This window comes from Drosophila subobscura, chromosome A, assembly GCF_008121235.1.
Source record: "Drosophila subobscura isolate 14011-0131.10 chromosome A, UCBerk_Dsub_1.0, whole genome shotgun sequence".
In the NCBI taxonomy this organism is placed as follows: Eukaryota; Metazoa; Arthropoda; class Insecta; order Diptera; family Drosophilidae; genus Drosophila; species Drosophila subobscura.
The window spans coordinates 8527902-8543657 of NC_048530.1; the positions used below are offsets into that span (position 1 = coordinate 8527902).

At 44.2% G+C, this 15756-nt stretch overlaps 1 protein-coding gene across 8 annotated transcripts in view; it reads left to right on the forward strand.

The window, feature by feature from the left end:
- Window positions 1–15756, forward strand: part of LOC117903571 (protein kinase shaggy) — a 65820-nt gene that overhangs the window by 26100 nt on the left and 23964 nt on the right. For 2 of the 8 annotated variants that reach the window (XM_034815780.1, XM_034815781.1), the window contains exon 1: window positions 10892–11226. The exons of 3 other annotated variants lie outside the window; for them this stretch is intronic. In XM_034815780.1, coding sequence (XP_034671671.1) covers window positions 10938–11226 — 289 coding nt within the window. In that variant the 5' untranslated portion in view covers window positions 10892–10937. Of the gene's footprint in view, window positions 1–9311; window positions 11227–15756 lie in introns of those variants that run through there. 3 more of the 8 variants (XM_034815782.1, XM_034815783.1, XM_034815784.1) reach the window with 3 other exon arrangements.

Consider the following 15756-nt stretch of genomic DNA (forward strand, 5'->3'; position numbering starts at 1 on the left):
CCGGGTTTGGCCTGGTTCGAGTACGAGTACGAGCATTGCGCAAGTGCAGCCGCACTGATCTAATTGGGTCTACCTGTCCTGCCCGTCTCGCTGTCTCTCTGTGTATGTCTGTCTGTGGGGCAGTCTTATCGCCATAGCCCAGCCCATGATCGTCTGTGTTGTGGAGTTGTGGAGCGGATGGCCTGGGCCATTCACAATTGTATCTTTAATTCATTTAGTGCTGGATGAGATACTATTTTGATTTACTTATGTATGTAAATAAATATTATATAAATGAAGTGAAGTGAAGTTGGTCCCCACATTCCATTGCATAAAATCAAAGGAAGAAAATCAATAAAAAGTGAAGACACAGAACTGAAGTATATCCTTAATCTGACAGCACACTTATGTAAATACATTATCACAACACTAGCCAGCCTTCAGGATGTGTGTCTGTGTGTTGTAACGGGGTTCTACTCTGCTCTTTGGAGTGCAGGGGGTGCATTATGCTGTTCTGACGTCAAAAGCTAAGAAAAAGAAATAAAAACAAAATTTTTGAGGAAACTCAGTCAGAAGATAGAGAGCGAAATAGAAACACAACACACACAAAAAAGTCAAAAGAAAATATAAAAGAAAGAAAAAGAAAACGCACAGGCTGGCTGGCGTTGGGAGAGCGGTGTGCGGCGGCGTCTGAGCTGACGTAAACGCCGCCACGCATTGCGTCACTCGGCCTCTTCTCTCTTTCTGCTCTCTTTCTGTGCCTAGAATGTGCTAGGGAGAGCAGAGCCGCTAGAGAGCGGCGGATGTGCGTGGGAACGGCACTGGGTAGCCGCACGCATTTCAACACATAGTCGAGGCCCAGGCCTAGAGTCAGCCCAGCCCAGCCCAGCCCCCCTCCTCTTACTCTCTCTTCCTCTCTTGCTCTCTTTATTGCGTGCGAGCATTCGTCGGCATTTGCTTTTGTATTATTTGGGTGCTCTCCCAATGATGACACATGGCTTTGGCTCTCAACTATAAATAAAATACTAAAGTTATGCAGTGCGATAGAGAGAGACGGAGAGATGGGAGTCAGGGTAACGGGTTGGGAGAGAAAGAGCTGATGGTGTTGATGATTATGCGTAATTGGTTTAGAAAATAATAGCAACAACAAATATTTGAATGCTAAAAAAATGCAAACGCATTTGCAGGAAGGCCCCTAACGTGCAGAAAAGTGCTGGGTTGTCTGCCTCTCTTTTTCTCGAGCAAATTGGCTGATGAAATTAATAAATTGTTTTGCGTACAACATTTCGATGTGTGGAAAAAAGGGAATGGGCATTGACTATACTTTAATTATATACATACATACATATGTACATACATATGTTTAGGTTGCGTTTTGTTTTTGTTTTATTGTTTATTGTTTGGTAAATTGAATTTTTTGGTGCGCTTGAAACTCTACAGTTAGTCAGCAATCACAATTTTTGGGGGAAGGCACTCGCTCTCTTAAACAGAAAACACCCACAGATGCACAGAGATGCACAGAAATGAAAACAGACAGTGACTAAGGCCAATGCCAATTGCAGAATGGAAGTGGAACGCAGCTGGTGAACCACCACAGCACACCCCCAGCAGAGGTTTCAGCAGACAGCAGATCCAGGAGACAGTTTTCGATTTGCATGAGCAATCAGACGGGGGAAGCCCTTGCACAGTAAGATGGAGGAGCCTCTTTGGAGCTCCCTCTTTTTGTCTTAATCATCTTCACTTCAAATACCTTTTGACATATAAATGTGTAAGATGGGAATTCGGAAGTTTCTGCTAATAATCCTAACGAGATTAAAGGCTGAGGTAAATCCCCCGGTGTTCAGTTCAGTTTCAGTTGAAAGGAGGCGCAACCTGATGAATACTCCATAACAAATTAATTAAAAATCGGGTTTTAATGAAGTTTTCAACTGTTTGTTTTTCCCATGGCACACACCATTAGCTTACACTTGAATGATTCATTTTGTTTATGCGTAAATGCAAATTTTTCTTTGAATTCTTCCAGTTGTTGTTGTTGTTTTTCTTGTTTTTCTTGTTGTTCTGTTTATTGCGTGGCCTGAATAGACTTTCCGTAAATTTACATTAAAAACGCAAAATATTTCACAAAGAAGCTGGCATACCCTTTTGCGTTTTTGTTAACTAATACAAATAATTGATTAGTTTAATAAATAAAAAGGAAGTGATGTACATATATTTAAATAACAGAACAACAAATGGAAATATCTATTGGCCAGAAGCTTCTCTATTTTGATACACAATATCGTGATCCACATTTTCTTTCGCTCCAGAAGGGCATCAACTTGTGATTTTGTAATTCTTATCATAATTAATTGTTGATTTTTATTCTGTTATTGCGATTGTTATTGATTATTGTGCATTAAGCAATAACTTTGTGTCGAGTTTGTTTTCTTTTTTTCTGTTTTCAAGCAAAATAATATGTGCATATAATAATTATGATAATGTTAAGTGCAGCTAAAGCAGTGGAAAAACAAGTAGAGCCCTCTCCGCACAGTCACAGCAGGAAGGAGGAAGGAGGAAGGGGTTTTGAAGCTGCTTATCAACTCTGCTTAATCGTCTATATGTATATGTACATATGTTTGTATTAAATGGGGGCCATATAGATACGCCGCTGCACGATCCCGTTGCGGTTACGGACGTGTTTCAATAATCGTTATAGCAACACAGCCCCTACTCCAACCCATTCCATTTCATTCCGCATTAAAGCAGGGAAAAGTACTTAAGCCCCCCACATACTTCTCTCTCATCTGATTATACGAGAATATATACATACATTTCTGTACATACAAATATGTATGTCTAAGCGTTTCGTATTATTATTTTTGATTAATTAGGCAATTTGCGGTATGATAAGATTGCAACTCGCAATGGACTCTCAGGGATTGAGGCAAGGCACGTGCGATTGTGTGGTGTGATGTGATGTGATGTGATGTGGTAGCCACTCGTGTGCCACTTCCCCACTCCCACTCATATTTCGCACTTCCCCACTTCCAGTGAAACGATTCAAGGCCACTTAACGTTTAGTGGATGGGATTGGGTGGATTTTGCAATAACTTGACACTCAATAGAGCCGCCCTGACTGAATGCATGAATAAACGAATGAATGATTGAAGTGCATTCGGAATTTCCACCGGTCATATTCCCAAAAGAGACTTCATTACGCTTTCGTGTGACCTTGCCTACCTGTACGAATCGAGTACTAAACATTCATAAATACTGTGGCCAGATTTTGGATTGTTTTTTTGTATGTACAAAAGAAATGAATGCCATTATTCATAAACAATTGAGTGTGATTGGCGCTCAAGAGCACACGAATTGCACTCAATTTGTGGCAATTTTCATTCGATTTCAAGTGAGTTTTATATTATTCTCAAAATTAATTGCATTTGTGACCCATTCTTGAGTGGATTTCATGTGCAATCAGAACATTTCATGGAAAACATACACTTCGACGATGAGCATTGAGGCTCGGCTCCAGATGCCCAAAACAAAACACATGCCTTGCGCATGACTCAAAACATACACATAAATAAATTGATTTATTTTGTTTGAGTTTGGAAACCGATTGGAAATGATTACAACTGGTTCCAAAAGTCAAAGCTCTCGATATCTCTCTATCTGTGGCTGCTGCTGTTGCTGCTGCTGCTGGCTGTCACGCTGTTGTCATCCCATCCCATCCCATCCCATTCCAATCTATTCCGTTTAAGTCTAGTCCATTCCAAGTGGGTTAAGTAATTAACATGCATGTAATTACTGCTCTAATAATTTAAAAACACATTCCGAAGTCGGGCTGCACATGTGAATGTATTGTTTTAATATATATATAATTTTATTTGTTTCTATTTACAACAAATTATCGCTGATCGCTAATCGAATCCAGCCTAAGACGCAGTTGCCTCTTTCCCTTTGAAGATCGATAGAGAGGGAAAAGCAATTTTCAATGCATTCTGCTTGAAGTGTGAATCTACATATTTAATTTCCCTCAAGCAGATCCATGTCTGTTTGTATTTCTCTGTCAGTTACACGAGAATAACACTAAAATGTTCTTGATGAAAATGAAAAGCGGAACATATCCCCTCCAGGCCCTTCGGCAGCTGCCCTGCACTGCTTGCTTGCCTCTCCCCACCCCCAGCGTATGCGGCTTCTCTTGTTTATTTTGCTTTGTGGGTGATACTTATTGTTCTTATTGCCTGCCGCCTTGTGTCTTTATCGATTCGCCTGGAAAATGTGCATATATTTAACTATGGATGTGTACAAATAATGTACATGCACTGATACGATTCTTTCTTTGTCATGCGAATATGTACAAGCATTTTCCACTTGGGGTTTCGACCATAGAATTACCCTTTAATCAGAGTCTTTGCCTTCATTGAAGAACCATCAAAGTGTGTAAGGGTAACCGCCTTAAGCTTTAGGCGTCGTCTCTTTAATCTTCTGTCTAATCTTAGCAAAGTCTTTGGGATGATAATGATAGGTTCTATCTGAGCAAAGAGTCTGTATTATTTCTGTTATTTAACCAGTTTTCGTTGGTTTATCGCTATCGGTAATACTTGCGGCTGTTTTGTTATCGAAGCCAAAAGTCATATGCTCGCTTCGGGGTGGTTGATCGTTGATCGTGGAACGTGGAGCGCCTGCGAACGGTGGGTGCTGTCATGGGTTAATTGGTTTGGCCAGCTCTAAATATAATTATTGATTGCCGTCCGCTCGTCGGTCATTAGCAGCTGGGCGATAACGGTAACAAAGGGTAATCATCTTGTTCCAATGCCAGTCATTCCAGCTGCTGTCTTGTCACTTTTGCCTGTCATGCTTAGAACGCATCGCAATATCCTATATACATATTATATTATTCGTTTCCTTTTGAGAATGTTGTTGTTGAATGATTGACGCCACAAACTAATCTCCTGCGGCGCCACAGCCGACAGCCCCACCCTTTTCTTTCTCTCTTTCGTTCTTTGTGTCTCGTTTTGTCTTTTTGTATTAAATGAAATGCAAATATTTCCTCTTGTTTTCTGCATTCTTTCATAATCCTTTTGTCTTGCGTTGCCTCTGCTGCTGCTCCTTTCCTTTCCGTTCTGCTCTTTCCTTCTCATTCTCTTACTTTCACTTTCGCATGAGTGTCCCAATTCCGGGTGGTGTTGGAACAAATTGATAATTGAAACATTGTCATAGTGGACGTTGTTTTTGTTTTGTTTTGGGATTTATTTTTGGTGTAGCTTTCGATCTTCTGTTGGTTCTCTCTTTCTCTCTGCTGCTCTGTTGCTCTGTGCAACGCATTTTATTTTTATTTTTAGTCGTATTTTCGATTTAGTTGGATCGGCCTAGACCCCAAAAAAACAAAACACACAAACGCACACACAAAACAAATAAGGGAGCGGAATGAATGGGATTATGATGGAACAGCCAACATCTCTGACGTCTTACTGCGTCTTCTCAGGGGGTACTGGAACAGGGCAGGGACAAGCCATGTCTTTTTCTTGGTTGGTCTGGCTGGCCCGTGTCTTTGAGCAATTACACCGTTAATATCAAAACAACAGCTACTACAACCACAACAACAACAATAACGGCAAATGTCAGGGAATTATCGACATGCAAGTTCACGTCCACTGGGAGGTGCCCAGGTGCCAGGTGCCAGCGAGCCAGAGCAGCAGAAGAAAGAACCCCAATCCCAAGGCAAAAGCACAAGCACAAGCAGCCCCCCACAACTCATTTGATATTCAAATTGAAGTCGACTCGATTTCCATCCCTCCTCCCTACACCCCAGCACACACAAACACACCCCATTAGGTGGCACGTGGCGCAGTGCAAGTCTCCAGCCTGGCGCCGAGTGAAATTTTCATACCACAAATATTAATAATAATAATAAGATAAATAAAAGGGAAGTTATGTAGAGATACAAATACAAATACAACCTCAAAGAGGTTCCTTTAGTCTTCGGTCTGGTCTTAGTTCCAATGTCAAGTCGATCGAAATGAAAACAAATTATGATTGCAGGGCGGAGACGGTGGGGTCCGAGTGCGAGTGTTATGGTGGGGCTTTGATGGGTTGCCACTGCAGCAGGTTGAAGGTAAAATGTAAATGTCAGTCGTGCGGAGAAAGTCAAAGTCAAATGGTTTAAGGCAAAGAAAGTTTCTGGAAAGTTTAACGACGGGACGACACATAACTTGTAAACATTTCTGCTGGAAAAGTGAATTTTAAGTGGGGTTTTTCCCAATGAATACCCATAAAGAAGTGCGCCCCTCGTGCCATTCAAAAAGAAGGGAAAACCCTTGCGAAATAAATACAATAAAATACATTCTTGGGAACGTAACGATTCTCCCCTATACCGTTGCCATATAATTAGTTTTCTAAATCAAGAAACTCGTTTGGAGGAAAAGTGACCTTCAGAACTTTTGTGTGTGTGGCACTGGCATTACAACAAATGTTGTAAGAAGCAGCAGCAAATGCCCTAAAGGGTGGCTGCTTTTAGGGCTATTAGGGGATAGCTGCGCTCCTGCGTTCCCTTGCTCCTTTTAAGTGGGTTCTAGTTCCATTTGCTTGACCAATCATTTGGTTTTGGGGTTGAATGGCGTTGGGTTTTTCTTTGTTTTCCATTGCATGACCTAACCATCTAAACTAACAAACTGACCTAAGAACCTCCCGTAATTCTCCACCGCCCCACCGTCCATTTGGACACTTGTGTTGCTGTCGCTGTCGTCTGGGCCCTGGGCACAACCGCTTTTAACCTGAAACCGTACACGACGCGGCTCATGCAATAATAATCCATTCGGTCGGTAGTCGTTTGACGGTTGTCAGTTGTCGCTTGTTGGTGTTCCTCTCCGTGTGTGTTGTTTGTGTCTCTGGTCTATTGCGCAGTGTCTCTGGCCTCAGTGTTTGCCTTCTCCTTCCACTTCATCTCCTCCTGCCTGCTAACCACGATTCTTGTGTTCTTTCTGTGGAAACACTCTCTGTGGTCGTTTAAGTTTCATTTGGTTTGCTTTCGACACTCCTCTAATTTGCGCTAATGCGTCGCCAATCCAATCCAATCCAATCCCATCCCATCCAATACTATACTCCTCCTCCTACCCTTTCCACCCATCAACCACTCTTATTTTCCTTTGTCCTGCATGATGTGTGCATTCGATTGGTCAGGCACACAAGAAAGCCGTTGGGTTCCTTTGCCCTTGAGCAAAAGGAGGGATACACACAATGACTAGCCATGTGACACATTCCTTAACATTTCACTGATTCATTGATTTTATTAGATGCATGGCAAAATATGGGCTAAAGTGGAATTAATTGCGAGCAAAACAGCTGATCAGATTTTACATCAAACAGATGTTCAAACAAATGTTTTTCAATCACCCAGCACTAAATCTTCCTTTTAGAAACCTCATGAATGAGTCAAATGCAAAGAGTAAACGTCTGAAAAGAATATGATGAACATCTTCGATGCAGCGTTTAACTAAAAGATTGCTAGAGATGCCTTTCAATCCACTCAAATTAATATGCTGTAGCCATCATTCACCTCTTTTCATCTTATGGTGCTGCCAAATACTTTCACTTATTATGAAAGAGTGCTGCCAAATACTCCCACCTATTATGGGGGAGTGCTGTCCATTCTTTACTTTTCTTATTTTTTTGCATCAAATCTCTTTGACTCTGCGTTAGGATCACCTTTTCTTCTCACCGTCTGCATTGAGGTATCCCATAGTCGTTATCTTCCGCTACAGCGGTTTTGCTGTGTGTTTTCTTGTTAGATTTAACACCTTACCCCCCGGCCTGCCATCACTTTTTCATATGTGACGGCACTTGTAAATTATAATAGCAGTCTGAAAAACAATACCATAAAGGGACCTGGAGAATATGCATAAATAAATAAAACAAAACTGTATTTTAAAGCTGATAAAAAAAGTTACATTTTCTTTTTTTTGGGTGTGAACACTGATAAGATTGTGGGAGTGCAGGGTGATTAGGGGTAGGGAATGGCCGCTTCTGTTTATGAGCACACACACTCGCTGTCCCTGTCGCTCTTCCTAGCCAAAAATTGCAGCAGCAGCAGCAGCAGAGGTACAATTTCTTTCATTCAAAAAAGTGCCCGCTCTGGCTGGCTGGCAGGTGGTTCGTGCTCCAAACGTTCCGCTCTGGCATTGATGATTCAATTCCAAACGTTCCCCACTCAACGGGGGCACACACAAAGGCATCGACGCACATCAAAAGCACAGCTAACTTTCGCTCTCCGTCGTTGGGCTCTCTTTTGCTCTCTCTCTCTCTCTCTGTGGCTTTGCTTTTTGTTGTTTCAGTGCCGCTGGCTGACTGTGTGTGTGTTTGTGTGTGTGCGTGCGTCAGCGATAATAATTTGGAATTTGAGTCTCCTCCCGACGGCAGCGGCACCGCACCAAGCACCCCAAGCACCGCGCACCGCCTTTGCTCTGCCGCTGGCGCTGGCACTGCCTCTGGCGCTGGCACTGGCTCTGGCTCTGGGGTTCTGGTGCTCTGGTGTTGCTGTTTCAGTTTCATTTCGCGGGCGACCTCACCAGAGCACATGTTGCTTTTGCGCGCTTTCAGGCGGTTCACAGTAGACGAACAGCAGAACAGAGCAGAGCGAAGCAAGAAAGAGAACAAGTCGACACGAGAAAGAACAAGGAATTGAAGCAGGCAGTAGAAAATCATCGAGCGGTAAAATAAATCAACAGGAGTAGCTAAAGCAGTTCGATAAGCGGGTGGATAAGCAGTAGAAGAAACGGTTACAGCAGCAGCAGCGATAAGCAGCGTTCGATAAGCAGTTTGTGCGCAGAAGAAAGCCGCCCACCCCGCCGCCGGACCCACGAAGAATCTCTGCATATTCTCTCGATTCTTTTTTTTGTAATATTTTTCTTATTTGCGTGTGTTTAAATTGCTTTTGTTTTTGGTTGCTTTTTTTTGTATTGTTTTCTGTGTTCTGTGTGTCAAAAAAATGAGTCGCTATAAATAGCCAAAAGAAAGAGCCAGAAAATGCTAAACAAAAACACAAAAAAGAAACAGAAATAATAAATGAAATAAAAATAAACCGAACATCGAAAACCCAAACGAAAAACAGAAAACTAGCAAAAAACAAAAAGGAAAAGTGCACACAAAATAAACAACAACAGCAACAACAAAATAGTTCAAAAATGCTAGCATTAATAGTTTTTTTTTTAAGTGTAATTTGTTCTATAATTTGAATTTTATTGGAACAATCTTCCAGGCAATGTGACTGACAAATTGTTGAGTGATAAAATACACAAAGACAAAAACAGAAAAAGTGACAGCAAAATATAAAGCAAATTCAAAATCAACTAGAAAGGAAACCGAACACCAAAAGATAAGGAAAGGAAAGCCCTTTAACCCCCCATTAGAAGGAACATAGGACATAGGCCTGGATAGAGCCCCAAAACCTGATGGCAACAACAACCATAGAAGCAGCAGCAGCAGCGCCGTCCGCCCAGCCGCAGCAGCAGCAGCAGCAGCCGCCCGCTGTACACCTGTCCGCCGCTGCAGACCATCTGTCCGCCAACAGAAGCAGCAGCTGCAGCAACAACAACAACAACAACCTCAGCGGCAGCAGCCGCAGCAGCAGTCGCAGCAGCAGCAACAGCAGCAGCAACAACAACAATTCGAACCAGAACCAAAAACAAAAACAAAACCAGAAATCGATCCCCATCAAGATACCCCTGTGCGAGCGATTCTCATCGCAGACCTCGACAGGATCGGCGGACAGCGGTGTGATCGTCTCGAGTGCCTCGCAGCAGACGCTGCTGCAGCAGTTGCCGCCGGTGCGCAGCAGCAGCGGCTCCCTGAGCCTCCACGGAGCGCAACCCAAGTGGCAGAAGCGTCGCCAGTTGCTCAGTCAGGACAGTGGCATCGAGCATGTTGGCGGGGGCAGCACTGGAGCAGGCGGAGGAGGAGCTGGGACGGGGGCGCGGCCACGGCCAGGACAAGGAGCGCCTGCCGTGTCGGCGGAAGCTGGTGGCGAGGGCACCGGCGGACAGTCGACAAGCAGCAGTGAATCGCTGGGCAGCGCCGGCGGCGGATCCGAACCGGCGGGTGGACGCATGCGCGCAGCCTCCGCCCTGGAGCTGAGCAGCGTGGGCGGTGGAGGAGGAGGCAATGCCCTGCGCCGGATCAAGTACAAGAGCACCAATAGCACCGGCACCCAGGGATTCGATGTGGAGGATCGCATCGATGAGGTGGATATCTGTGATGACGATGACGATGATGATGATGATGATCTCCACTTAGTGGAGCACGAGGATGAGGAGGAGGAGGACGATGGTGTGGCTGTGGATGATGATCCCGAGGAGGCAGACACCCAGTCGGACACACAGTCTGGCATAGTAATCAACATGGGCGGCAAAGGCAGTGGCACAGGCAGTGGCAGGAACAGCAGCGAAAAGGATCAGCCATCGGATCAGCCACTGCCACTCGACAAGGCACCCCTGACGGTGGCCGCAGCGGCAGCCAAGAGGCGTGACATCAAGAGTCTTGCCACCGATGGCCACATCTACTTTCCGCTGCTGAAGATCAGCGAGGATCCGCACATTGATGCGCGTCTGATCAACCGCAAGGACGGACTGCAGGACACCATGTACTATCTGGATGAGTTCGGCAGCCCCAAGCTGCGCGAGAAGTTCGCACGGAAGCAGAAGCAGCTGCTGGCCAAGCAGCAGAAGGCACTCCTTAAGCGGGAGCGCGAGGAGCAGCGCAAGAAGCGCAACACCACGGTGGCCTCCAATCTGGGCGCCAGCGGGGTGGACACCACCAAAGAACACTGTGATACACTAGCCATGTCCCCCCATGGCACAGCGCGCGGAACAACGATCCACAAGCGCAGCTCCGACCCCAATCAGCATTCGCATCTCGATGAGGATGAGGATGAGGATGTGCAGTTCGGTGTGGTCGCCGACGATGACGAGGACCAGCTGCACATGGATGCGGTGAAGCTGCGCGGTCGCAGCCACAGCCAAGGCAACAACCACTACGATGCTACCAGCAACAACAACACCCGCCACCCACACAAAGCCCCCACACACCGTCACACCCATGCCAATGGGGAGCAGCATGGGCAGGATATGGAGGAGGACATCGAGCAGGGGGCCGAGCCCGCTTTCGATGGCGATAGCCTCGATGACAACGTTAAGACTGCCACAAAGCTATCCAGAACGCAGTCGTGCGTTAGCTGGACCAAAGTGGTGCAAAAGTTTAAGAATATTTTAGGTAATTTTTGACACACCCCCTCCGCCCAGACTTTCGCTGCACTACCCTCTGTGTATAGATGTTTTAAGACTCGTATCAAACTTCTGTTACACATCCACTAATCAATTTGTCTCTTCTCTCTTTCTAGGTAAGTCTCTGAATCATTTTTAAAGGGCAACAAACAAATCCATTGGAAAATTCCAAAGGTTATCTACCGGTGAGATTGTTTATAAACCACACACACACACACACACAGAGTACGGGATGGGAGGCACGTAAAGGTAGAAGTAGGAGTTATGTATAGATAAGTACCGCCATGGAAAATTACAGATGATAAGAGAAGAAACCAACTGCAAAAAGAAAACAAAAACCTTGTAAATTAAGTGGAAAAATAGCTCATATTCCGCTGATCATCGGAGATCTCTGGGAACAGAAAAAATGTCGATAATGAAGCGAACAAACAGAGTTGTTAGTTAGCAAACAGCTAGATTTAGGGACTGATCATTGTTCGACAATCGATTGCGGATTGCGGATTAGATTATGGCAGATATCCATCAACGGATCAACAGAAGGTTGATCGTGGTGCATCAGCAAAAGAGGGGGGTTACTTTTCGTTTGTGAGTTAAAGCTGATACCTGATACCTGAGATTACTGGCACGCTTTGAAGAGGGATCTTTAAAGCACCCATAAGGCATGTGTAAAGAATAATTTGTAGAATTTTCAACACAGAATTAAGTTATCTTAAGAAATACTAAATGGAATATGAATTTGTATTACGCATAGAAATCTCTCGGAGCAACGGGGAACAGTTCAATGAACGAATACATTATTCTCGATAGGAAAAAGCTCTTGTTTTCACTGGGAATTCCGATAAAACACAATAAGGAAAATACCATTAAAAGGCGGAAATGTTATGAGGGATAAAACATATAGATGTACTGCCCCACCCCTGCCCCACTGCTTGCCTCGCATCAGCAGCAGCCTCCTCCCTAGAGACTGAGAGAAGAGAATCTTGTGTGCATGTCGTAAAATGTCGTGTAATAAATGGAAAAAGACTTGAAAGCAAGACAACACTGATAAGAGAAAGCAGATTTTCCCTTCCTGCCTTCCTGCTCTCTACAACAGGCCATAGTACTCGTGTGTATAAATATGGTTGATAAGACCCAGACTGTACCCTGGCTGTACGGGCAGGGGCAATATTGATGATTTATGCCAGCTAATGTTGTTTTCACATTAAGTGGATTAATAATATTATATATACCTACAACGACTGGGACTGCGAGAAAGCCTTTGTTTAAGCTGCACTCCCGCATAAGATTTCTATGCTCGGAATGATCGTTCAGTTGTTTATCTGCCTGCCTGCCATCACCATCACTCCAACTACAAACATAAGTGATTGGCATTTTCTGATGCTCACTGATAAGAGCTTTGCTCTGCTCCGGTTTGCAGCTGATACCTAAGTATCTGCTTAACTCTGCATGTTCAGACTTTGGTTATGGAAGGTGTTACAGTCAGCCTTTGCTAGGTAGTGGCTTGGGTGCTGGTTCTGCTGCTGCATGAACCCAAAACCTTAAGGGTGGGTTTACGCATTCCACTTTGAATCACTGCATAAATGTCTCATAGGCGAATGGATAACGAATTCGATGCTTAGCCTTTTAGGGTTCTTCTCAGCCAGGCTGACCGAATGGCCGTTGCATGATCTTCAACTAGAAACAGGGCGCAGAGAGGGAGAAGTTGATGAAGCTGGGGCAAGCACGCGCTACATCACCCACAGGCCAGGCAGTGATTAAATGTACATATAAATATATGTACATATGTGTATATACATATATTCTGTGCGCTCGTATCAGGAGAAAGGGAGAGAAGATTTGCTTGCTGTTGTTGTGGGGCGATAATCACGCGCTCGTCTCATAAAACGAATGACAGAGCGAAAAAAAAAACATTTCCAAAAATATCACAATACGTATACGTATATGAAATATGCATTTATGTATGTGTGGTATGCATATACATACATATGTATATGTATGTAGTACAGTGAAATCTCTCATGACTGGACACATCCATGGATCAGTAAGGATCAGGCGTACGAGCTACAGTCAGTTGTTGGGGTAAAGCGAGAGTCCACCCACAGCGGTATTCACTGTATCCCCTAGTGTGTGTGTCCGGGTGTCCACTGTTAAAACGGAGGCGCGTCACAGTCGTCTCAGCTTTGTTTTGCTTTTTTTTAAATACATATTTTGTTTTGCATTTACCTCTAATAACCCCGCCCCGGCCCGCTCGCCACTTCCGTTGGACCGACCTGCCTCCACCCTGTGCCGCCTCAGTTTGCATTTTGTACTCTTTGCTGGGGGGCTGGTTGTGAGTAGGAGGGGGACAGGAAGGAAGAAGGTCAAGTCGGGAGCAGGTTGATGATAGCAGCAGGAGATGGCAACAGCGAAGAGAGAAAGAGAGAGAGAGAGAGAGAGAGAGAGAGAGAGAGGGGCAAACAGCAGCTGTTCCACTGACACTGCCACACACGGGCGGCTGCTTATGCTTTTGCCTTTGGCTTTAGTGGCAGCTGTTGCTGCTTTTTGAATCAATTTGTGTCAATGGCAACCACTCATCCACCAATCCAACTATCCATCCATCCATCCATCCATCCATCCATCCATCCATCCATTCATCCATCCAACGATGGGGCAAGAGACTTAGTGCTGCTGAGGGGGGTATAGAAGGTTGTGGCAACCTGTTGTGGCATGTTCGCAATCTGCTCGCCCTCTCTCTATTTTTGTACATTGTATGTGGCATAAATATATTTGCGATTTTCTCTATGATCACTTTTGGTGTACTTATCGATTGATTGCAGATCTCTGTCTCTCCTTTGCCGCTAACCTGACATTTTTTATTCGTTACCATAAAAAGCAATTTGAGGAAAAGATTTCCCATTAATATTAAAATACATTTTGTATCTCTTAGTTTCACAAGCGAATGCTTCCAAAAGGGAATGCCCGAGAATTGTAAAAAAACAACAACAACATACATGTCGTGTGCATGACGCAGCACATTTGATACTCGACTCGACTCGAGTGTTTCGCTGATAAATATTGATTATTTTTGTATTTTCTTTTTTGGCTTTGGCTTGGCTCTTTTGGGTGCACCTGCTGTCAGTCTCCACTGTGATCATCGTATGTTTTGTTGCTGGCTGATGTTGATTTATTCAGCTGCTGTTGTCCTTTTTTTTTTAGGTTTTTTACTGTGGATTTACATTGTGTGTTTATTATGTATTTTCCTTTGCTTTTATTATTTTAATGTTGCCAACTGGTCTCTCCCCCACTCGCTCTCTGGCTCTCTTGTATTTGATCAGCTGCCAAATGAAGCAGAAAGTTTGCAAGAGAAAGACAGACAGACAGACAGAGTGAAGAGTGTGCAAAACTCTCTTTGCATGCTCTTTCGATTCTTCGCTCTTTCTTCTGCTGCTGCTGCTGCACTTATCGATTGTTCTCTTGGAGCAAATGGCTTCCACACACACACTTCCGTTTGCTTTTTTTCCCTGCTGTTTCTACTGCTTATTTTTCGTCATATCCCGCTCACCACGCACTTTTGTGGCTTCTCTTCCGAATGGTTGAATTTCCGTCACACCTAAAAGTATGCAATGCAAAAGTGGAAACAAGTTGAATGAAGCTCGAGGGAGGGATGAGGCATGAGGGAATGCGGGGAATTTGGGAATGAGTTTGAGGATGATGCCTGCCAAGTGCCATGCACTGCACTCTCTCTCTCTCTCTCTGTCCCTATCCCTGTCCCTGTCCCTCTGTGGGCCATCTCGTGATCTCGCCCGCGTGTCTCGTCTCATGTCTGTCCCTCGCTTCTTGATCGACAGCTAGCGCTGCCAGCCAACAAAATAACAATAACAAAAACAAAATTAAAAAAATAAATACAAAAAAACCATAAATAAATGAGTAAAAAAGCAAAAAACAAATATAAAAAGATAACTCTTGCAGGTGCAAGGAGGTGGATTATCCGATATCCAGAGATTTATCCACCACATGAGAATATTTAGTCTTAAGATTTATCCTTCCAAGGAATCTGTCTGTCAATATTCGCTGCTATCCTTTGCCCCACAATTTTTAAAACGCTCACAAAATGTCGTGTCTTGCAGGGGTTAAAATAACCATTGAACAAAGCGTTTATTCATTCATTATTTTCCCATGGAAAATCGAATGGAAAATGGTAGATGGTAGATGGGCTTGAGCAGAGGGCGTGGAGCGGTGGGTGTGGTCGAGTTTAATTTTAGACCAACAAACAGTTTCGTTGAGTTAATTTGCTATTGACACGGCTCCAAAGGATGGATCCAAGCGATGACACACACACAGACAGAGAAGACGGACGGGCATGCGGCATGCGGCATGAGGGGATGGATGGCTAGAATGGAAGAGAAGGTCTCGTCTCGTCTGTTGTTTTGTATGTCGTTTTATTTTTCGTTTTATTTGTCTGCGGTTTCTATTTTCTATTCTATTCTATCTAAACTTAACCCAAGCCAGCCCCCACACTTCTCCTTCGCCAATCTTCTCT